Source organism: Gopherus flavomarginatus, chromosome 5 (genome assembly GCF_025201925.1).
Source record: "Gopherus flavomarginatus isolate rGopFla2 chromosome 5, rGopFla2.mat.asm, whole genome shotgun sequence".
NCBI classification, from domain to species: domain Eukaryota; kingdom Metazoa; phylum Chordata; order Testudines; family Testudinidae; genus Gopherus; species Gopherus flavomarginatus.
The window spans coordinates 148,057,968-148,081,251 of NC_066621.1; the positions used below are offsets into that span (position 1 = coordinate 148,057,968).

The 23,284-nt window shown below is 44.9% G+C and overlaps 1 protein-coding gene across 3 annotated transcripts in view; it reads left to right on the plus strand.

The window, feature by feature from the left end:
• Positions 1 to 3,999: 3,999 nt before the first annotated feature.
• Positions 4,000 to 23,284, plus strand: part of RTN1 (reticulon 1) — a 206,052-nt gene continuing 186,767 nt past the window's right edge. The window contains exon 1 of one of the 3 annotated variants that reach the window (XM_050952554.1): positions 4,000 to 4,445. In XM_050952554.1, the coding sequence (XP_050808511.1) occupies positions 4,259 to 4,445 (187 nt within the window). In that variant the 5' untranslated portion in view covers positions 4,000 to 4,258. The remainder of the gene's footprint in view (positions 4,446 to 23,284) is intronic. The other 2 variants (XM_050952556.1, XM_050952558.1) reach the window with 2 other exon arrangements.

Sequence of the window (23,284 nt, forward strand, 5' to 3'; positions counted from 1 at the left end):
TCATCTCTGAGGGTCCAAGCTGGTTGCTCCCACCAGGTCGGGGTCAGCTCCTTTCCCCATGCTCTTTGGCAGGCTGAGATGGCATGGCCAGTTTCACCACAGTTGGTGGTGATGGCACCACTGCTCCTTTTCTTCAGGTGCGAGTTGCTGGAGAGACAGATGTGAGAAGGATGGACTCAGCAGCACCACGGCAGCCACTACTAGAAGCATCGGACTCACCCAAATGGGCCCTCTGCCTTCAGGCAGAGAATCAAGCACTGCAGGCCCAAGTTGTGCAGCTGATCTCAGGCAACCAATGCTTGCAGGAGCAAGTGAGACAGCTTAGCACTGAGAATACTGTGCTGCAAACATAGCATGCAGTGCCTTGTCCCCAACAAGGGCCTGCAATACCCTAATGGTTTGATCGAGTTGTTTTTAATTTGGTTTCCCAGTTATGTCAAAAGGCCTTTTGCTTTTCTCTTTAATATTGTAGCCAATTTGCTCTAAAGCCTCAAGAATAAATTCTTAAGGAAGAGAGGCTGTTTTTTCTACTCCCATATCAGCTGATCTCTTTCATCAAGCCCCATGCTCTTTGCCAGCAATGCTGCTTCAGAGACCAAAAGCCCCTCTTGGCTCAGTCACTTTGGTCCATCAGCCTATGTCAGCCCCAAAGCACAAAGAGCTACAATGCAAAGTGAAGCAATTTGTGGGTGCATGCTTTGAGCTTCTGCATTGTAACCACCATTCTCCTAGATTGGACTGTCATGGGGTACAGCCCTCATTGCCAGACTGGCACCTCCTCCTGGTTGTGATGGAGATTAGCTCAAGGCTGATATCTACGTTTGCAGTCTGCACACCGACACAGTCTTTGCTCCCAACTACAGCTCCTCTCTCAGCTCCCAGAACCGCAGCATCCTCTTCATGCCTCAGCCCTCCAGCTTGTCATCATCTGTGTTCCCCCGTTCCAGGGATAGATATCTCTGGCCAACAGTACAGTGGCAAGCGGTGAGGACCCTGGCAGTGTTCCCTCTAATTTTTACCACACATCTGCAGAATGAATTTTGTTATGTGCACCACTATGGAGGTGATGTGTGACACACTACCTCCATAGTGGTTCACATAACAAAATTCATGTGGCAGAGGTGGGGCCAATGTATTCGGAGTGTGGGAGGGGGCTCAGGGCTGGGGCAGAGGGTTGGGACATGGGAGAGTGAGGGCTCCAGCTGGGGGTGCAGGGTCTGGGGTGGGGTCAGCGATGCAGGGTTTGGAGTGCAGGCTGCCTCAGGGAGAGAGGACTCCCCCAGCTCTGTCTCCCCGCCGCAGCACCTGTGCTGCGGGGAGAGAGACACCTCTCCCTGCTACTGCACCTTCAGGACTGGGGGATAGGCACCTCTCCCCTGGCTGCGGCAGGTCCGGGCCGAGGCGCCTCTCACCGCTGGCCATGGCAGGTCCGGGCTGGGGGAGAGGCGGGAAGTCTGGGGATAGGGGAGAAGCATCTCTCCCTGCCGCAGTCCTGAGCGGCGCTTAATAAGTTGCTGCGCAGCCACATGGCTTAGAGGGAACTTAGGATCCAGGCCCATCCACTACTCCAGGCCCCAATCCACAGACCCTGTAAATAGCAGCCTCCTGCTGCTCCTCTGTAACCTCTTTCAATGCCACTCTGTTTCCCTGGACCACTTGGTTCCCCATGGCCCCAGCACCTCCTTCGCCTTTCTCTCAATGCCTCAGCTGCTCAGTCCCCAGGAGCCAGCTACTGCTCTGTCCAAGGTCCTTATAGTTCTCTCAGCCCAGGTCTACACTAGCGGGGGGGGGAGGGGTCGACCTAAGATACGCAACTTCAGCTATGCAAATAGCATAGCTGAAGTCGGCGTCTCTTAGGACGACTTACCTGGCCGATCCGGCAGGTAGTGAAGACCTGCCCTCGCTCTCCCAGGGACACAGTCCTTACTCCTAGCAGCGACTGACACTTCTCTGCTCAGCAGCTCTTTTAATATGGGCCTGCTGGGCCCTGACTGGCTGTTCCTCGCAGCCCCTCTCCTATTGGCTGCTTTCTGCACAGCCTCCCTAGGGCTCTATTAATCCCTTCTCTGCCAGTGTGAGGTGGATGCCCCATCACATGGAATCTCTTCTCTGTTGTTTGATCTAATTCTTAGCAGGCTGGAAGGGCCAGTAAGAGGCTTTCTTTTACAGGGTTTCTTTTACATGTTGCCTCTAGGAGCACACCCGGCCCATGTCAGTATGCAACTCTGGCAGTTGTGATTGATAAGGTCTTTAGATGATGACCATGCTTCCGCTATTGTTTGTTTTACTAATTCGGAGTGTTTCTGTCCCGCGACCATGAGCCGTTTGTTACAAAAATTTAAATAAAAATGACACAGGCCCCATGCAAGAACAAATGTGGTCAGTCCAATGGAAAACAGAGTAGATGATCTCTTCTTCCTCTTGCTCTGAAGCTTGCTAAGCTTATGGACTGGCCATCCTGGCTGCAAGCTGAAGCTCTCTGGGCGTCTCTGGATTCACACGGCCACCACTCCAGCCTGCAAGGGAAGGCTGAGCTGGTATAATTTGTGCTTCTTTCCCCTATTTCTGCCTTTCTACACACAACTTCCTGGTGTGCTCTAGTGACAGCTATGGTTGAGTGGAGCCCATGGAGGCATGATCTCTGGTGACCAGCAGAAGCCACTTAGACTGAGTGGCAGAGCTGTCTGGGCCTCCTGCAGAACTTCCTGTCCCCCCAAGAATTAGGCAGAGCTTGAGGGGAATTTGAGGGAGGGTTCTGGAAGGAGCAGGGAAAATACTAGAACTGATGGAGTTAGTCAGACATGCTGAACTTCCTCTTCTGCGGGGAGAATGGGGCTTAGGTTTTGAAAATATATACCTGCTTTAAACCCTGCCTCTGCTGACATCTCCCTCCAGTAGCCCAGTGCCTAGGAATGACCTTGAATACAATGAAACTGGCATTAAGGCCCACTGCTTGTAGGTAAACCACCTCCAACAGGGAAAGTGTAGGTCTGAGAGTCACATGAATGGGGTAATTATTACTGGCTTTGCCACCAATTTACCATGTGACAAATCACATGTCCCCCAGGGTTCAATCCCGTGAGGCGATGATTACATCCTGCAAGATGCTCCCACTAGCTTCACTTAAGGGTGCTTAGCTTAGTACCTTGCAGGAAGAACTAGTCCTGATGTAGGATCAGGCCCTTAGTAGCCACCTGCCCCAGTTTCCCCATCCAACTAAAAGTGGGGTGGTAATAATTCCCTAGTTCACCAGGTCTTGTGCAGTTTCATGTTGGAGATCCTTGGATAGTGCTCTATAATTCCCAGCCATTATGGTATTAAAAACCCTTAGACTATCACTAATGACAAGGAAAACTTGTTAGTTCACAGCTAATAACTGGGAAGCCCAATGTTGTATGCAGTGTTGCTGTAGCATCGTGGTCCCAAACCTAAAGAGGAGCTCTAGGGTGGCTTAAAAGCTTGTCCCTCTCACCAACAGAAGTTGGGCCAATAAAAGATACTACCTCGCCCGCCTCGTGACTCTGGGAAGCCCAGTGTCAGTTCCTGCAGTTGGTGAATTAGTAAGCAAGCACACCACTCATGAGTTTATTGTGACAGCTGTCGTTTAGTCGTAATGAGCTGCGAATCTCATCCTTCCCAGCCTAGCTGCAAACAGACAAACCTGTGTTTTGTAAACACATGGAAATATTCGGGGAGCAGCGCACATCTTTTGTTGGGTGATGGCAGGGTGGGGAGGAATCCCTGGCTTGTTCTGTGCAAATGACCAAGGGCCACATGTTGAGCGCCTGTGCTCCAGTTTCAGAGTAGCAGCTGCATTAGTCTGTATCTGCAAAAAGAACAGGAGTCCTTGTGAACTGCCTGGAGTTCTCTGGGAATGGCATTGGCCCCAAGCATGCAGAGCCAGGTTCTGCCATGTTGCATTCTCCTGTGCTGAGCAACTAGAACAACGCAGGGGAGGGGAGGCGGGTGGGGAGAATGGGCAGGGGACGTTTCTCCCTCTGTGCAAAGCGCTCGCTGCCTGCCTGAAGCAGTTAAATGGGGCAGAGGGACAGCCCGGCTGGCAGCTCGCTGCCCTGTGATATGCCAGCCACAGGGTGACGCAAGGGCTGGAAGGCTCCAACTAAACAAGCCATTTTCACCTGCGTAATCAGCGCTAGTGGAGCTTCAGCAGCAGCAGCTCTGAGCTACCCGCAGGCGCCCGGACTCCAGCGGCCACCGCCTCCTCTCGCTGCCTGAGAGCCAGAGCCGGGAAGCCAGCATGTCTGCGCCGCCGGATCGCCAGGGGCTGCCGCTGTCGGGCTCCGGGGCGCGCTGGGCCGGGGCCGGGGCGGAGGAGCGCGGGGCTGGGGCGCAGCGGAGGGATGGAGACGGGGCGCAGCAGCCGCAGCTGCCGGCCGGCTCCGCCAGGGAACACCCGCCCGTTACCATGGCGACTGCATCCACAGGTAAAAGGCGAGGTACCCAGAGGCGCTCAACAGTGGGTGGCGGGCAGCATCCTTCCCTCCCCGGCTCCGCTCCCTGCCGGGCTGCTTGGCGATCGCCAGGAGGGACATGCTAAGGAACCAGAGAGCCCGGCCTTTCAGAATAACCAGGCCGGCGCGGGGGGCCTACAGCAGCTCTCCCGAGTGCCCGCAAGCGCTTTGCGGGTCCTTGGGCGCCGCACGCCCTGCCCTGGAGCTTGGGGGGGGGGGGCGCGTTATTTCTCTCCGGACTGCCTGGGGCTAGCCCCCGAGCTCCCTTACACCTGTGTCAATCCGGACTGATTGGCTGAGTTCAAGGAGTTAATCCGCATTTATTTCGGAGATCCCAATCTGGCCCTTGTTTAATTTCAACATGTGGAATTGATTAATTGAACTTTAGTATTTGGGGGGAGGGGAGTGTGTTTATTTTCTATTGGCTCTTGGGACACAGCTTAATTTAAATATTTCCTGTTGCTGTGTTTATTTCCCATTTGCTTTTTGGGGTGCTGTTCATGTCCTTTGCATTGGGGGTGTACTTGGTTTCCCTAGGCTTGGGAGCACCTTTCCTTTGGTAGGAGTGGTAGCAGCAGGCACTGGCACTGGCACACATCTGTTAGTGAAATCCAGAGACTTCAGCTTCTGGGAGTTCATGGGAGAATTATTTGAGGAAAGTGCTTCTATATTTTCTCTGTGGTTTCCCCTCTTCCTTTCTCCGTTGTCAGCTGGGTGTGTGTGTGTGGAATCTAACTAACCATCGACATGTGGGAAGTTGGCTGCTCTGATTTAAATTATTGTCCACTGGGAAACAGATGCCCCCATTATGCAGCTGTACAGTATTAAACTTGGGTTGACTAACTTGGAGGTGAGAGGCTTGGGATCAACATGAGTCCCCTTCATGCAATACCTGCAGATGTATCAGGAGCAACGTTTTGGATTGGGTCCCTGTCTGATCTCTTACCATCATTCAGCACAAAAGACTTGCTGTCCAGGAGGAATGCACGTTACATGACCATTTGTTGCCGGCTCTATTGTGGAGGCACATGATTCCACTTACACACACCCCTGGCTTTCTCAGTGGGTGTGTGCTCAACATGGATATTTTTGCTGCAGCCTTTCTGGCTGCTTGGTTCTTCTGGGTTCAGTGGTGACATGGGGTCTAATGCCTATCAGCTGATGGAGGCAATGTCATACTGTTTTAGAGCTTTGAGCAGGCAGGAAAATCTGCCTAATGTGCTGCTCATTAGCTAATCTCGATGGTAGGTTGTGAAACGTGACTTTATATTGATGAGGGAGGTATATGGGTTGTAATGTAAATGTAAGGAAGGTGTGTGTGTGTGTGTGTGTATATATAAAAGTAAAGGGTGGGGGTTCCTCGGTAGAGAGAGATTTCCCTTAAAAGTATAATTATACAAATGGCTGTGGGGACCTAATCTTTCTTTCTTCATTTGTGGAGAGAAACATGGCAATCCTGAAGCTCAGACTGTATAAAGAACAAAGATGGGTGGCTTCTTGCACAGCACAAATCAAATCCCCACTCAACTGAAAAAACTGTAATATTGCCTACATTTAATGAAAGCTTCTTCAGTGTTGAATTTATCTGTCAGGCGCCACTGATGCTCTCCAGAGTGCACTGCATTTGAAAGAGAATAGTTAGCTGGTAGAGAAAATCATGAAGATGTTGCATTTGGAATAATCTCCACAGAGGTGTTATATATATATATATGTGCCAAACTCGGGGGGTGGTGGGAGGAAAAAGAGAACTCAGCAGTACAAATACTAACTGATGCTTACCAGTTGCAGATTGATGAGACCCCAGATTAGCTAATAAATGTGCTAATGTTGTTACATTTAAAAATATTTTAGAATGAGTATTCTCTTTTGTGTGTATTGTATAATTTTAAAAAATGTGTGTGGTGGTGGTGGTGGGGGGGGGCAGCTAGCCGATAGCACTGTATTCTACAGCACTCCATCCAATGAATCCACTGCATTCACACACAGCCTTCTCTTCATTTTGTTGCTATAATATCAGTGGTTTCTATGTTCCAAAGGGCATAGATAATGGTAATTGTTGTCTCCTTTCACAGGGGAAAGCGCATTGTTTACATACTCTTTCTGTGTGATTATTTTTAAGTTAGCAAATAAGGGGCATTCGCATGTTGCTGAGTATGTAGAACTTTCTTGTGTTTCTTAAAAGCAGTTGAAGTCTGTTGTTTATAGGGTGGCATCCTGCATGCCTTGCTCAGGTGCACAATTCCATTAAAACCTGAGAGCTGTGGGAATAGACCAACAGGGAGATACCTAGATGCGGCAAATGTCATCACAGAGAAGTTAGTCAGGTAATAGTCACTAGGTTGTGGAGACAGTTGCGGATAGTTTATGCAATAAACAAGACATGCAAGCAAAACAAAAAATAGAATCACCAATATGTTTCCCAGTCACCCCCTAGCCATCTTGCTTGTATGTTATATATCCCCTTCCTGCAACCTGGATCTGTTGTTTTTCATTTGCTAAGCTACATGCTCCTTCAGGTAAGAACTGTGTCATCTAAAGTGTTTGGAAAGTGCCCTGCACATTGTAGATGCTACTGACATACAGACAACTAAGAATAATAAGAGCATTTACTCATTAGCTGTGCAAAACTTTTTTGTCATGAAACCCAAAACCTTGCAAACTTTCCCTGGCTTTGGATTTTGCTATAAACTTGAAACACAGCCAGGGACGGTTGAAAGGTAGGTGAATATTTTCAATCCAACCTGGGCTCAGTTTTGAGCCAAACCAGCTGCATGTCAAAACGATGTTAGTAGCTTTGATGTGATTTAGGAGTGAAATACAACTTTTACAGAGGTTTCACTCTGAGCATTTGTGTTCAACCAAAACCAGATTGACTGAAACTGAAGAAAAGGTTCCATGAATTCCTGATGGGGAGCGGGAGTGAGATATAGCTGTGCTGCATAGAACTCTCATAATTAGACCTTGAGATTTCTCAAGCAAAATCTAGGCTATAAGAAGCTACGGTATCCACATCTGTTAATTCACCTATGTGGCTGCTATATTACAAATCACTAGGGTGACTCTTCATCCCTGGAGGGGCAAGATGAAAGAGGTGAGGTACTTCTGCTTTTGTATGTGGCACAGCCCTTTGTGCTGAGAATGGTCTTCCTCTCCCAAAATGTGAACTTGGTTGAGGGCAAGAAGCACTGTAGGCTGATCTTGCAAGATTAAAACAGCAGTGAAAGATTGCTAAGCATTTGTATGTTTCTGAAGAAAGCTCCATGCCACCCAACACACCATCTGCACATGGATTCTGCTATTTATTTTTGTCCATTGACAGTAATTAAAATCTTTGGAAAAAAACCTTTCCTAAAATATTGCACAGGCTGATATCAGGCGTTTCCTGGGATAAACACAAAATGGCAGAATAGCTAGGGGTAGATTCTGGCTCCTGGTTGGGGTGTGTTAGTGGGGTGAGGAGGGAGTGGGACAAAGGAAGCCCTTTGCATTCTCACCACACCAGAATCCTGGGAGAACAAGTAAGGTATAGGCTAGTGCAGCCAACTGATATCTCCAGTGGGGCAGAAGTGGAACTATGGATTCTCTCCAATTCCACACAGATTGGCAGTTTAGGGCTGGTACTGAAAGGTATACATACTGCATTCCAGACTGGATTAAGGGTATAGGCACTACATGCCTGTGCCCAGGGCTCCAATTCCCAGGATCACGAGAGGAGGTCATAATCTCAGGTTTCATTATTATTATTTTTATTAAAGAGTACATTTCTAGCCCACATGCTTGTGAAGGAAAGCTTGAAAATGTGACCTGAATTTAACTGATGCAGCGACATCTGCCTGAGTCTGCAGAGAGCCTGAAACAATCACTCCAAGATGGGAGAACTGCTCCATGCACTGTCGTAGGGTGTGAATTCCAAGAGCCATTGCTCTGGGGGCCCTGCCAACATCGCCCAAATAGGATTTGGTGTGTGGCAGAAGAAGAAGAGTTCAGCAGGCCTAACCCACCTACCTACTCAAACAAATATGTCTTTGCTGCTGAGTAAGGGCTGGGGCTCACCCCTGTTGCCATTCTTACCACCTTGTGGAGGTAGATGGGACCCCTTCTTCTAAGTAAAGAAAGGACCCTACTGCTGCTCTTGAGGGGAAATGCGGGGCTTGATGCGACAGCCCCTGCTCCTTTGAGAGGGGCTCCCCTTGCCACTACTACTCCAAGCTGGGAGAAGTGGGGCATGGCACAGGCTGCAGAGGCAGAACCAGAGTGCCCTATGTTGCCTTAATCCGGCCCTGACTGTACCCTCGCAATAGTGTAGCAGCTGCCTCTCCTGCCCGTAGCCCCCTGAGCCCTGGTGGCATTCAGCCTGCCTGCGTCTGCAGGTAGTGTGTGTTCCATAGCTGGTGTATTGCCCCTCACACCCTTCCTAACACAGCTGTGGCTTTAATCCCTGAAGCTTAGCTTTTTCGTTTTTAAATATGGTGGTCCGACTTGATTCCTTTAGCTCGACGTGTGACAAATGTCCCTAGCGGAAAGTGCTGCACAGCCAAGCCCTTAAGGGCAGTAGATTGTAGATTAGATTGATATGCGTATTTGAAAGCTCAACATTAAAACAGAGGGCGGGAAAATGATGCAAATCTTCAGGCAAGGCTGACAGCTGCATCGTGCCCTCTCCAACATGTACACGGCAGCTCCCAAGAATAGGCACAAAGCCAGTGGGTCTGCAGCTTCTGCTGCAGCCGCCCACCATTCCCCTTGGCTCCCCTGCACAAAGCTTGTTCACTCGGGCTGTGAATGAGCTGACAGCACTGTTCAGCCCAGAATACACCTGCCTTCGCGTTGTTACAGTTTAGCTCGTAAATCATTTTCATTTGCTCTTTTTCCCTGTGTCTGGGGCTATCTGGGTGCCAGAGGCAGCCAAGGCGGCATGATGACTAAAGACGGGAAGAGAATTTTAAATGGTCTTCAGGACAACAAGCTCTTGAAAAGACACTGATGCTGGGCCTGATGCTCGACTCTTGGTCAGGCGAAACTCTCATTTGAGTCAATGAGTTTAGAGAGTTGGACTGGAGCCATGTATCTACAATGCACAGGCTTTGTGCACCTACCTGGTCCCTTCAGCATCCCTGAACATCAGAACATTAGCTAATCAACAGGTTGCTGTAAGGACCTGGTCATAGTGTCTGTGATACAGTCATCTGATACAATATCAATGTCTGATATTGAAATGTGTTTTCTTAGCAGATTTTTTTCATCCTCCCACCATTGAGGGTTGCTCACGACGTGACTACTGGGCTCCTGGCATTTATTTATTAAATTGTTGTGGAAAGAAGAGCATTGGTAGGATAGTGACACCTGCCCTAAAACGTGCATCTGACGAAGTGGGTATTCACCCATGAAAGCTCATGCTCCAAAACGTCTGTTAGTCTATAAGGTGCCAAAGGACTCTTTGCTGCTTTTACAGATCCAGACTAACACGGCTACCCCTCTGATACCTGCCCTAAAAGCTACTTCCCTGTATCTAAAGCAGCCACTTTAAAATATGTCCACAATGTCCACTACAGTCTTGTTCACAACCTAGTTAAAGCCGTCGGAGTGAATTAAGCCGTACTTTGAAAGTGATTTAAGTGGAGTTGTACATCCTTAGGCCAATGCAGTATTTGGCTCCTCTTGTTCTAGGTAACCAGATTTTCCCCTGTGGCCCCTTGCACAATCCCTGAAAATTTTAAAAATGCCCTGCAAATTAAGAGGTTGAACCAGATTATTTTATACACGCTCCTTGCAGCCCACACAATTCTATGATCTGATGTAGAATTTGCAAAAAGATATAGAAAAAAAGTAGATTTAGTTTTGGGTCTATGCCTTCCTAAAGTTCCCTTGCAGCTTGTCTGTGCACTCCAGTCTGTGGCAAGTCAGTACATTGTGCATTTCTTTGGAGTACCAGTCATTCAAACAAAATTCTTCAGAATGTCACTACCCAGCACTGTGCCTCGGTTTCCGCATCTGTAAAAATGGGGACAGTGATACTTGCTCTCCTTTGTAGAATGCTCTGAGGTTTATTAGAGAAAAGTATGTAATAGCTAAGTGTTGTTGCTATTGTTATTGCATAAAATCTGTACGGCAATATGATTTCTCAAGCCCATGGAAATCAAATTCCAGTGAAAATTCTGCCATTTCCCTGCCATTTACTGCTGTGGAGGGTATCCTGCTAAAGCTAGCATCAGCCTGTATATATGCCATGGTCTTTTGGTTGTTAAATAAATTGATGACCCTGAGAAAAAAACTGGTCACAGCCAATATGTGTGTATTTCTGCCCTCACTCCCTACCTTAACTCTTAACCAATAAGGATTGCAAATGAATTGAGGAGGGCCAGGAAGAAGAAGGAGACAAGATGGTTAGGGAGGGGAGTAGGGAGAGGAGAGACCACTCACCTCTAATGTATTAGTCCCATAAATCAGTAAGATCATTACATTATATATTGGGGCCGGCGGGGGGAAGAGAAGTGGAAGGAGACGTGTGGAAGGGGAGCTACTTTAGATGTCCCAATTCCATCATCCTGTGGACCAGTAAATCTTGTAACATAATTTCATTTGTATGACTGTCTCTCTGGTCAGTGAACTACTTCTGCCCTTTTAATTCTGGTTGGAGGGGTATGGGAGAGGGGGCATCTAATCACATTTGTGTATAGTTGTGGCTGCCATAAATATTTTCATGTCACAATTTGCCTTTTAAATTGCACATCAGAGTGGAAATAAGGTACAAATTGTTAACAGAGAGGATAATTAACCATTGGGACAAACTTCTAAGAGAAGTGGTGGAGTCATAAGCACTTTGAATTTTTTAAATCTGATTTTGATTCAAACAGGAATTAATTCAGGGAAGTTCTATGGCCTTTGTTAGGCGGGAGGTCAGACTAGATGATCGCAGTGGTTACTTCTGGCATTGGAATCTGTGAAATTAAAAAAAAGACACCCTTAAGATTTGCAACTATTTGGGGGTTTTGCCCCAGAAGATCACAGTGTACAGGTGGATTCAAGTCTGGGAGAGGAAGGAAGAGTGACATATGCTCCCATTCTACTTAGTAAGGTCTGTATCCAGTTACTTACTGTGCCTATTACCCAGGGGAAAGTTTGGGTAGATCCCGCTGACTCACAGGAGGCTCACAGCACCTGGTGAGATTGGACCCTTTGCATCTGTCAGCGTTGCTGGGGTTGTTACATGCAACGGGAGATTAGACATCTTTTCTATGAGTTGTTTATGGATACATCTATTTTATATTTACTTACTTATGAGTTGAGATTGTAATTCTTCTTCCTCCAAAGTGGTGCAAAAAAATTCAGGTTTTGCATTTTAATGGGGCATATATGTTCTAGCTTTTATTGTTCTGTCTCTTTTACTGCCGGATCAGAGCAATTTACAAATGCTTGGGGTTTTTAGCACAAAAAGATATGACATAGCAAAAAATTTTTTCCTAAGAATGGAATATTATTTGTAATGAATACTGTAAATCAAATGAAGTAAAAATACATAGTAGTGTATGTTTAGCATGATTCCAGCACTAAGAAAGACTTTTCAATGCATAGTATTTTCATGTCTAAATACAGTTTTTATTCAGGATTAGTTATCTGGTCTATATCTTCTAACCAGCTATAGGAATACTATGTCTGTAGGCAAGTAAATTCGCCGAGACTTACCTACAGATTTTAGGTTCTAAATATGAGAGCAGTTAAGCACATGCTTAAATCCATTTCTGTTGAACAAAATATTTAAGTGTGTTTTCCTAACTTCAGTGGGGCTTAAGCACATTCTTATATGCTTTGTAGAATAGGGATGGGCTTATTTAAGCATGTGCTTAAAGTTAAGAATTTACTTTGCTGAATCAGGGACTAGGTAATGTTAAAGACACAGAATGGATCAGTGGTAGAGCTGGGACTGGAACCCAGGAGACCTGACTGCCTCTGTTTATCAGTGTATAAATGGATTCACTAATATCTACCTTCATCACTAGAGCGTTGAGAGAATTAACACTTATAAAGCACATGGAGATCCTTGAATGAAAGGTCTTATAGAAGTGCACTGTTGTTGTTTAATTTAATCTATTGTGTGCCTCCAGGTCATGTTAACAAGAAAAAGGCAGCAAAGAGTGGAAAAAGTTTTCAAAGCATAACCTATACCAGCCTGTCTCTTTCAGATACCAGTAACAATATATATGTTCTTTATAATTTAATACAGCTTAGAACTGGGTTTTTTATATTTGATTGAATAGCTGCCATCACGGAGTTCTTAGAATATTTCCGTTATTGTGATTATTAGATGCCTGCCCTTGCTACAGCATTAAATTATCATGACATCTTACATGATAATGTAGATATTTGCACTGAGATTAGTTTGACACAATTGCCATTAACAGCCTCTGGTTTGTGAGCATCTCTTTGTGCTGCAGTGACACTGCCCTCAAAAAACATGCCACATGGAAGTGTATGCCACAAAATGTACATGGGGGGAGAAGAAGGAGGGTGGAATTAATCACAGGGTATGGCTTTCTGTACCATGAAAATCCTGCAAATCCCATATTATGATGTAAGTTCTGGCTTGAATTGGGTTTAATATGGTGGGGTCCCCTGCACTGGATCACACCTAATTTTCTTTCCTTAAGTAGTGCTGAATTTATTAACTTCAGTTGAATTATTATTAGTAGTAGTAATATTAAAGACATCTTCACCCTGATCAGGAATGAGCGAATGTATGGGGCAGGTTTGTACAACATAGTAGGAAAAAGGTCCATAGGGCCATGTGGTACATTTTGTGATTTCCTGGTCCCAGAATCCTCTTCCCCTGTAAACATTAACTGACTTTCCATTGTAGTCTCCTTAGGAGAGTTCAGGGCTGTCCAGAGGATTCAAGGGGCCTGGGGTCTTCGGCAGCAGGGAGCCCTAGCTTTGGTGGTAATTCGGCAGCAGGGGGTCCTTCCACTCCGGGACCTGCTGCTGAAGTGCCCCGAAGACCCGCGGCGGAGGGCCCCCTCCTCCAAATTGCCGCCAAAGACCCAGCACTTTGGCAGTGGGTCCCAGGGCAGAAGGCCCCCCCGCCATGGGTCTTCGGGGCACTCTGGCAGCAGGTCCCAGAGCGGAAGGACCCCTGCTACCGAATTGCCACCGAAGACCCGGAGCGAAGAAGCTTTGGGGGCCTGGGCCCCGCGAGAGTTTTCCGGGGCCCTCAGAGCTAGTGAAGGACCCTGCTCCAGGGGCCCCGAAAAACTCTCGTGGGGGCCTGGGGCAAATTGCCCCACTTACCCTCCCCTCTGGGCGGCCCTGGGAGAGATGGGGCAGATCTGTTAGATTTTTGGTTTAAAACCTCCACCCCTGAAGCCCTAGGCACAATAACCCCAGAGTTACAAAGCAGCCCTTCACCTTGCTCCCCCTCTATCACATATCATTCAATCACCAGTCAAGTGACCAATACAGCTTAAAAACACCAGACAGAAATCCCACGCTCAGCCCTCCACCATTAAACAGACGGGCTTCGCAGCACCATTGTAAGGTGAATGAATTCAGGCTGTCAAAGTCAAGGGAGCCCTGCTGATTTACCCGAGTGAGGATATGGCCCCTGCCTGATGTGAACCTTCAATCAGGGCTTAAAAAATATGCAGAGGCCTTTTTCAAGGAATAGAATGAGAGAAGGGCTAGGTTCAGGGTTTGATCTGGCACCATTAAAGTCCTAGCAATGTAGGGCTGGAAGGGACCTTGAGAGGACACAGGACTCGCTATACCTAGACCGTCCCTGAGAGATTTTGCCATTGATGTCAATGGGAGCAGGATTAGGCCCTTAGGAAGGAAGCAAGACTGCCTAAGAAGGAAGGGTTGGTTTGTTTTTAATACAATCTCTCTTCTGTGCTATCGTTTGTTCTGTCCGTGGCAATGCAGTGAAGGAGGAGCTAGATATACTGAATCCACAGTATGTGAACAAAGTTGTTTGTGTCAGCGTGTGATGGGATTGTACGAAGTGCTGCTTCTCAGGGCTGGCAGGCACTTGTTGTTCATCTGATTGCCACCCACAGCCAGCGCTATGACTAAGCAACCCAAAGATAGCATCTTGTACACCTGGGATGTGAAAAGCACCTGACCCAAGTACAGATCCCAGCACACTCACGTCAGCGAGAGCATCTCTCTCACTGAGTCTTATTTTTAAACTAGCACTCAGTAGCAACAGAAAAAGGCCAGATTCTGGAACAAGACTTAATGTATTCTGCCAAAGCAGCACCAGTGCTCAGCCTTATTCGGGTCAGCAGCAGTCCCCTCCCAATCTACAGATTATTCCTGTCAGCGCACAGGGAGCATTGCTGGGTCATGAGGTATCAACACACAGGCAGGCAGATAGATTGTTGTGACCAGCCCCAGAATGCCTGGCCTCTAGTCCTGTTTTGGAGTGGTCTCCCCAGATGTTTTTTGGGGGAATGGGGAGAACATGAGCATTACCAAGTGCAGCCCATTTCCACTTTGCAGAATACTGTGTCTCTGGCTAATGTCTGTGCAGCTGGCATGAGGGGCCTCTCTTCTGGTGCCAGCAGTTTGTAGGCACAAATAACCACAAGTGCAGTTTAGACCATTTAGACACTTAGGCCCTAATCCAGCAAAGTGCTTAAGCATATAGAATCATAGAAATGTAGAGCTGGAAGGGACCTTGAGAGGTCATCAAATCCAGCCCCCGTACAGACATTTGTCCAACCTGTTCTTAAAAACCTCCAGTGACAGGGTTTCCACATCTCCCTTGGAAGCCTATCTTAGAGCTTAATGACCCTGATAGAGTTTAACTACTCTTAGGCCCACATATGCTTCACTTTAAGCTTGTGTAGTCCCATTGACTTAAGAACTTTGGTGAATTGGAGCCTTAAATCCTGGCTATACAGCTGCATCTCAGTGACTGAAGTTGTGCCACCAATATTTACACCTGCTAACTGCAGGCACAGAAAGGAAGGGATTTTTTTTTTTAAATAACTGGTAAAAATGTCGTTCCTGATCTTATGAGGCATGAAGCATCTTCTGATCAGTGTTTAGCAAATCTCAGGAGAGGCTATGTACCTCACAGGATCATGTCATTAATTGTTATCACAGAAATGATCTTATGGACCTTTGGTAAACATCATAGACCAAGGGAATGATGTAAACTGGAGTATTTCTCTGCTCTAAATTTTAATTGATACAGCTGTCATACTTCTGTACCAAATATGGGCTGGTCACAGGGTTTGCTTATACACACCACATGTGTTGATCATAAGACCACTTAATGCTCTGCTAAGTATGTCTGAGGTTCTTTTAAAAAGGTATTTTACACAGTACCACCTACTAGCTGAAAAGTATAACACAGTTTAGAATTCCATTACAGCACATTCCATTACAATATTTACACTATCACGCTATCGTTGAAGTTCAGTATGCATCAGTCTGTTAACTGTCTCCAAATCATATTGATTTTCTGATTACATGACCTGACCATATAACAGCTTGGTCATCAGGCTGTCCATTAGTTGCAATGACTGGCTGTAGTTGGTTTGAAATCCTTGAGTCTTCTTGTTCTGTATCTGCCATCTCTAGAGTTTGCTCTCTTGATCGTTCTTTATGAGGAACAAATGGTAGATGTCAACAGTTTCTGTTGAACTCTCCACTGTCGGTCTCGATCACGTACGATGTGGGTGATGAATTATTTTTCTTTATGAGCGCTGGAGTTGTCCATCCTTTTTCTCCATCCAATTTGACATGAACACGGTCACCAGGTTCTAGATCTGACAGCTCTCTGAGTGACATCTGTTGTGAAAGTTTTCAGAGTAGCAGCTGTGTTAGTCTGTATCCGCAAAAAGAACAGGAGTACTTGTGCCACCTTAGGGACTAACAAATTTATTTGAGCGTAAGCTTTCATGGGCTACAGCCCACTTCATCTGATGCATAGACGGGAACATACTGCAAGAAGATATTTATACATACAGAGAACATGAAAAGGTGGAAGTAGCCATGCCAACTGCAAGAGGCCAATCAATTGAGATGAGCTATCATCAACAGGAGAAAAAAACCTTTGAAGTGATCATCGAGATGACCCATAGAAGGTGTGAGGATACTTAACATGGGGAAATAGATTATTTAAGTATCCTCACACCTTCTATCGATGATCACTTCGAAAGTTTTTTTTCTCCTGCTGATGATAGCTCATCTCAATTGATTGGCCTCTTGCAGTTGGCATGGCTACTTCCACCTTTTCATGTTCTCTGTATGCATAAATATCTTCTTGCTGTATGTTCCAGTCTATGCACCTGATGAAGTGGGCTGTAGCCCACGAAAGCTTATGCTCCGATAAATGTTAGTCTCTAAGGTGCCACAAGTACTCCTGTTCTTTTTGTTGTGAAAGTGTTCATCAACTCTTTTAGGGTATGTCCGCACTGCAATTAAACACCAGCAGGTGGCCCATTTCAGCTGACTTGGGTTCAGGCTATGGAGTGCAGATGCAGTGTAGATGTTCAGGCTCTGCTGGAGCCCGGGCTCTGGAACTCCCCCCCCACCAGGGTTCCAGAATCTGGGCTCCAGTCTGAGCCTGAACATTTACACTGCAATTAAACAGCCCTGTAGCCCAAGCCCCATGAACCTGAGTCAGCTGACATGGGCCAGGTGGAGGTGGTTAATTACAATGTAGACACATCCTTAGCGTTTTTATTCAGTTTGGTTACTCTCTTCATGCCTAGTCACTTTGGAAATAGGTTCTTTTCAAAAGTTGGAACAGTAGGTCTGAGTTGTCCTGCCATCAGGAGTTGTGCTGGACCATATCCAGTAGCTGCTACTGGTGTGATCTGTGACTCAGAAGAGCAGGGAATGGATCTTCCTGCTGTAGGATTTTCTTAGCTGTCTGTACAGCTCTCAGCCTCTCCATTCACTTGTGCACCACAGCTACTCAAACAGCAAAACAGTCTGAACTGGTGAACAGCAAAACCTTGAGTGGTAAAAGTCATTATCATAAAACCCGTAAGGTAAGAAAGTTTATCAGTTTTCTCTAGGTTTTGCTGTTTCATCATTTCAGGTTGTTTTGCTATTAGAATGCCCGTAGCTGGATTAAATATTTCTTCAGTTGTAGCTGCTTTGAAAGGTTTTTATCTGTGAACTCGATAGCTTGAGCTGCCTGACTCTAATATTTTCATGTTTTGCATTCTGAAAACCACAGTTTTAAGCCAGTGTATGCAGAGCTCTCATAAAAAAATCAATTTTTCTCCCTGGTTCTTGAATTCTCAGATGGAAAAATACTTTATCACAAACCACATCTCTCTGAGGTATAGAGTATGCATCAAAAATACCCAGAAGCCTTTCATAGTCATCTTTGACTTTAAAGAAGACAGTCACAAAGGAGTTAAAGATATGGTCTACTCTCTCCCTCTGAAAACATTCACCAAAAAATTAGTAAAAAATGTGTTTTGTTTTGACCCAGCTGTTGAGATGTTTGACATTTTCAAAAATCAAAACCTTTAGAAGAAATTTTGACATAGATTGAAAAGACTATTAAAAAAATTAATAAATTCTTGCCAAATTCTCAAATGTTTTGTGTTTTCTTGTTTCCCATCAGCTCTAGATGTCAGTAAGATCTAGAAATGTACTTGATCTATTGCAGGCCCTATAACAGAAAATATAATCTTTATCTGTCTAAATTGGAGCAAGATAAATAATATTTTTAAAGCATGAGGTTATTTTTATTTTGTCCAGTAAATTTCTATATTCTATTTTAGAATTACCGTCACATGCAACAGTGGAACATCTATACTTTAAAATTACTGTAAGAGGTCCTAGGTAGATGGCTTTGAGCATCCTTGAGCATGGTTAAAAGCAAGGATCCATTGCCATTTCTTTGGATTTTTGTCTTGTCTTTCTGACATGCTGTAATTCAGTTTCCAGATATGCAGGTCAGAGCTGAGGTGACACTTTTTGGGGTGTAATGCTCTATAACATGTGGGAATTATAGTTGCACTTTGATCATAGCAAATGGACAGTATGTAATCTTTCTAATATTTAGTACTGCCGTGCCATGAAGTTATCCTGTGCATCTTCCATCTATCCATATATGTTTGTATAAGGTTGTCTCTCACCAGGACATTTGAATGCAACTAAAAAGCAACCTAAGGAAAGGTGGCTGAACAAAGAGTAAGAAAAAAATTAATTGTTTCACAGCTCTGCAGTAGGCTTTCTTTTTTTCCTCTTTCTTTTAATAGGTCACTCTTCCAACCTACTTTACATCAAGCAGATAGCATGTTGGATGTTTCGCAGATAAATCAGACTATGCAGTGCGCTTGTGCATGTCTAGTATGCAAGTATGTCAGCTTGTATTTGATAGCCAGCAAAAAGATTACTTTTTGGAGAATGGAGAGGTGGAATCATTCACAGCAGCTGCTGTGAAAGAAAGAATAATGCAACCACTGTTAATAAATCAGCCCTGGACCTGAAACCGTTGAACTGTCTTCACTGCTGTTTTGATTAGATTTGTCTTCTGAGGTGTAAATTAAAGAGGAAAATATATAATCTGTGAAGCTGTCCAGAGTTATCTTTAAAAATCTGAACTCAGCACTAAGAACTAGGCTAAGCAGAGTCCTTTGGTCTAGCAGAATGGTTTAATAGCAATGCTGGAGGTTTGTTCTGATTACATGTTGGATGGTGGGAAGGCACAAGCTGTTTTTGCTAAAACTGATCACAACCAATTTCCCACTTTTGATGTACCAAAGGGTCTTGCAGTGATACCTGTTGATGTTTTATCATCAAAATATTTTCTATTAGTCTAAAAGCAGAGAGAGTTTGTCTGGATTGTACTTTTCAGCACCTTAGTGTAAACGGCCCATATACTAGGGTTGCCAACCCTCCAGGACTGTCCTGGAGTTGCCAGGAATTGAAGATTAATTTTTAATTAACAATTATGTCATGCGATGAAACCTCCAGGAATATGTCCAACCAAAATTGGCAACCCTGCTATATAGTGTACTGTGAACACTTGCTGGGGCCCCCAGTATCAAGTTGGTTGCTCCTTTTTTCCACTACTGGTCTATTTGTTTAACATGCTTGTAAAGTGTGTTACATGTTTCCCCTCTGGTTGGTCCAGAGAGAACAACCACCTACCCCCACTGCCAGCTAATGCGCTTAGGCTCAGATCATCAAAGGTATTTAGGCTCTTAACTTCCACTGAAACCAATGGGAGTTCAGAGTTTAACTATCTCTGGGAATCTGGGCATTAGTCCTTTAACTAGAATGGTAGAGGCATATGCTTGGGTGATGAAGACTCGGATTAAAGCCTGCTGGCTGCCCAGAGTGGGGTTATTACTAGAAGTCATAGGAAATTCCTTCAAAACATTTTTCACTGGAATTTGGTGATTCATCAATTGAAAAATTTTGTGCGGATAGTTCAATTTTTATGATGTTCCAAGGTTCTGTTGCACCCCTGCCTGCCAGGCAGGGTTTGAAACCTGCCTGTTTTTTGTCGCAACCCTAAGTGCACGCTTAAACACGGTCTCTTTATGGCCAATTGTCGGCCCATAGCCATTTTGTTTTAGTAAAAGGACAAGGTGGTCTCCATTTTGGGTCAGATTCTTGTTCCTTAAAGGACGGAAAAGCCCCAAGGTGTCATGTGCATAACCCTAGCGTGTTGGGTGCACCCTGTGAGCCGTATACAGACATGTAAGCATGTCTCGAACAAAGAAGTAGCGTGCTTGCCAAGTACAGCTTCTGCTGTGTAGGCGGCTCCTGCTCGGAACATGGAAGGCGAAGGAGCTAGGGGGCCAATCCGGTATCAACATACGTAAAAGGGAACCAATCTGAAATTGACATGAGTAAAAGCCCCCAGACAAAACTATGTCTCACGCCAAAATCAGGAGAAGTTCCCGCGTGTCAGCTGAAAGGTTTGATCGTCCTTTTAGCCAGGGAACATCCTCCGGATTTTGCCGGCTCGGGTCATGTCGTATTAAACAAGACCACCTCCCCTAATTCGCTATACAATCGGTGTTTAAGCTGCTGGTCGGCTGTATCTGGAGTGTGGTATGTATTTTGTAATTTCTGCAAATATTTCTGCTTTTGCCTAACTCTTCCCCCGTCTCTACCCCCTCTTCTGTTTCTTGCGTTTACTTCATTCTGTGTATAAGAAAAGCAGTTGGTTTTTTTTTCCTTTTTCTCTTCTGTAGTTTATCTTTTAGCCTTGCTTATTCTTTTTATGTGAAGCAGTGTAGATAAGAGTTAACACGTTGCTCTCCCTAGCCAAAGTGTAATCTATTCCCATTGTTAAAATAAACACAGCCATTTGGCTTTAAACCAACTCTGTTGTGTCTTTTTGGGCCTCCCCCATTAAAACACTACTCAAACCTTACATGTCATAGACAGTTTTCTACCACCTCTCCCACCCAGCTCCTCAGCAACTTGCCACATAGGCTGCTTTGGAGTGGGGAGACCCCAAGACTTCCATTGTCCATTGCTCTGGGGCAGCCTGCCAGGTGGACTGCCTGGGAGCCAGGGCTTCCTTTCCTTTTGCAGAGAATTTACAAATTTCATTCTGAATCAAAACAAAACGAAAACTTTTGAAATATTGAAATCCTCCATGAAACTGAGACACCTGTCTCTGCACAGCTCTAGTTCTTATGTTTGTACTTCCTGGAGGACCGTTGATTTTATAAGATGTTCTTGGCTGCATGCACTGAAGAGAGGAAAGAGGATTATGTCATGCCCTCCAGCACTTTACATACAAATTGATTTTATTCACTACAGTTTCTGACCCTGTGACTCCACTAGATTGTCTAGTCTTTAAGGAAATCATTCTGGGCAGAAACTAAGAGTGCACCAATATTTTAATGCTAAATGCATTTATTCAGAATGCCTGTGTGTTTCTGTGTTCTTTGTCTAGAACTGTTCCTGGCCAATTCCTAGTTTAAGAGGTGGAGGAAAGTGGGGAGCAGTTTTCAGGGAGGGGCACAGAATGCAGGATTAGAAAACATGGCTCCTGGGGTCAAATTCTTTGCTGGCATAAGTGGGAAATTGCTGATTTAGATGGTGCCATGCTGGGGATATGGCCTTTGGTGTTTAACAGTAGTTATCTCAGGTTGGTTGCTAGCACTGACATTCTGCTGTTCTCTAGGAAGTGTTCTTTAGGCAGCCCATAACTCAGTGGCCTTGGACAATACAACACGAGTACAGATGGTGGAGGGTATATCATGCTCTTCTATGTCAGGGTTGTTAACCAGCTCAATGAACCTGTAGATCCTGGGAGAGTGAAACCCAAAGTGGTCATCTTTCTGTCTTGTGAGATTGTCATTTTTAAAAATATGCTTTGACACTTTTCAGACTGATATTTGTTACACACCAATAACTTTTGACAATGGGTTGTTACCATGAGATTTTGCTCAGATGTATGATTGATGCACACAGGATAAGGAACCTAATTAAAAGTTCAGAAGACAAAACTTGTGTCACAAGTTTGTGCAGGTGTCTCCTAGTAACAGCAAAAATTTAAGCCAGAATTTTCAGACCTGAGTGTCTAAAGTTAGGCTCTTAAATCCATGTTTAGAGACCTCCATGACAGTGGGCCAGTGAAGTGCCGAGTACCCACAATTTCACAGATATTGATGGGAACGCCAGGTGTTCAGCAAGTTTGAAAATTGGGGCCTACATTTTAAAAAGTGACCAGTGTCTTTGATTTTTGGGTCCCAGCTTTTGGCTCCTTTCAGATGTCTCCTTTTCAGAGGCTGGGAGCTCAGCACTTTCTGAAAATCGAGACCCTTATCTAACACTTGTCATCTGTAGATCTTAAAGTGCTTTACAAAGCATCTAAGCATCATTACAGCCATTTTACAAATGGGGGAAATGAAGCACAGGGAGGCTAAATGATTTGCCTAAGAACATCCAATGGCCAATGTGGGAATAGAACTCACATCTCTAGAGTCTCAGTCCAGTACTCTATCTACTAGGTCATCAGTATCTCAAGGTAGACAATTAAAAGATAAGTGATCAAATAATCACTAGTCCTTTTTGAAAATGTGGGTCCAAGCTACTTTTATTTAGGTGCCTAGATATGGATTTAGGAGCCAAATTTTTGGTGTACAAGTTTGAAAATCCTGGGTTTATTTTCTTTTAATTTTGTGTTAAGAATACTTATGTACATTTTTACTTACAGGGACAACCTCCTGAGATACATGTATTACATCATGAGGGTCTAAGAGGATGGCAGTCATGTAGCTTTATTTCTAGCTACAGCTGGTTGGGAATTTTCCATCAAAATGTTTTTTTCTATGGAAAATGCAGTTTCCATAAAAATCAGTTTTTACTAAAATATTTTGATTTCTTTTCCATTAGGACAATTAAAACAAAATATTTCATTTTGGGTCAGGTCAACCTGAATCAAAACATTTTGGTTTGTCCAACTGGATTGAAGCATTTTGGGTCAATTGGGCATCTGTCTGAGTTGTCATGATGCTGCATGGGAATTGTAGTTCAGGTGTCTCATGCCACAATTTTCCTCTGTGGGCTGAGCTCCCTGGTTGGACTACATATTCCATGATGCACTGCAATCACCCCTCTGGTTGAACCACTGAAGTTCATCAGGGGAATCCTGCAACCATCATGTATCATGGTTGAGTCAGGTGGCTGCAGCTCAATGTTGATGTAAACTGAAACTAAACATTTTGATGTTTCTAAATATAAAAATTTCAGACCTTTCCATTCTACAAAACATTGATATTTTTCCCCTAATTTTTGGGACAAAACAAATATAGATATATTGAACAGTCTCATGGGACAAAAAAATTAAAAAAATCCAATTTTTGACCAGCTCT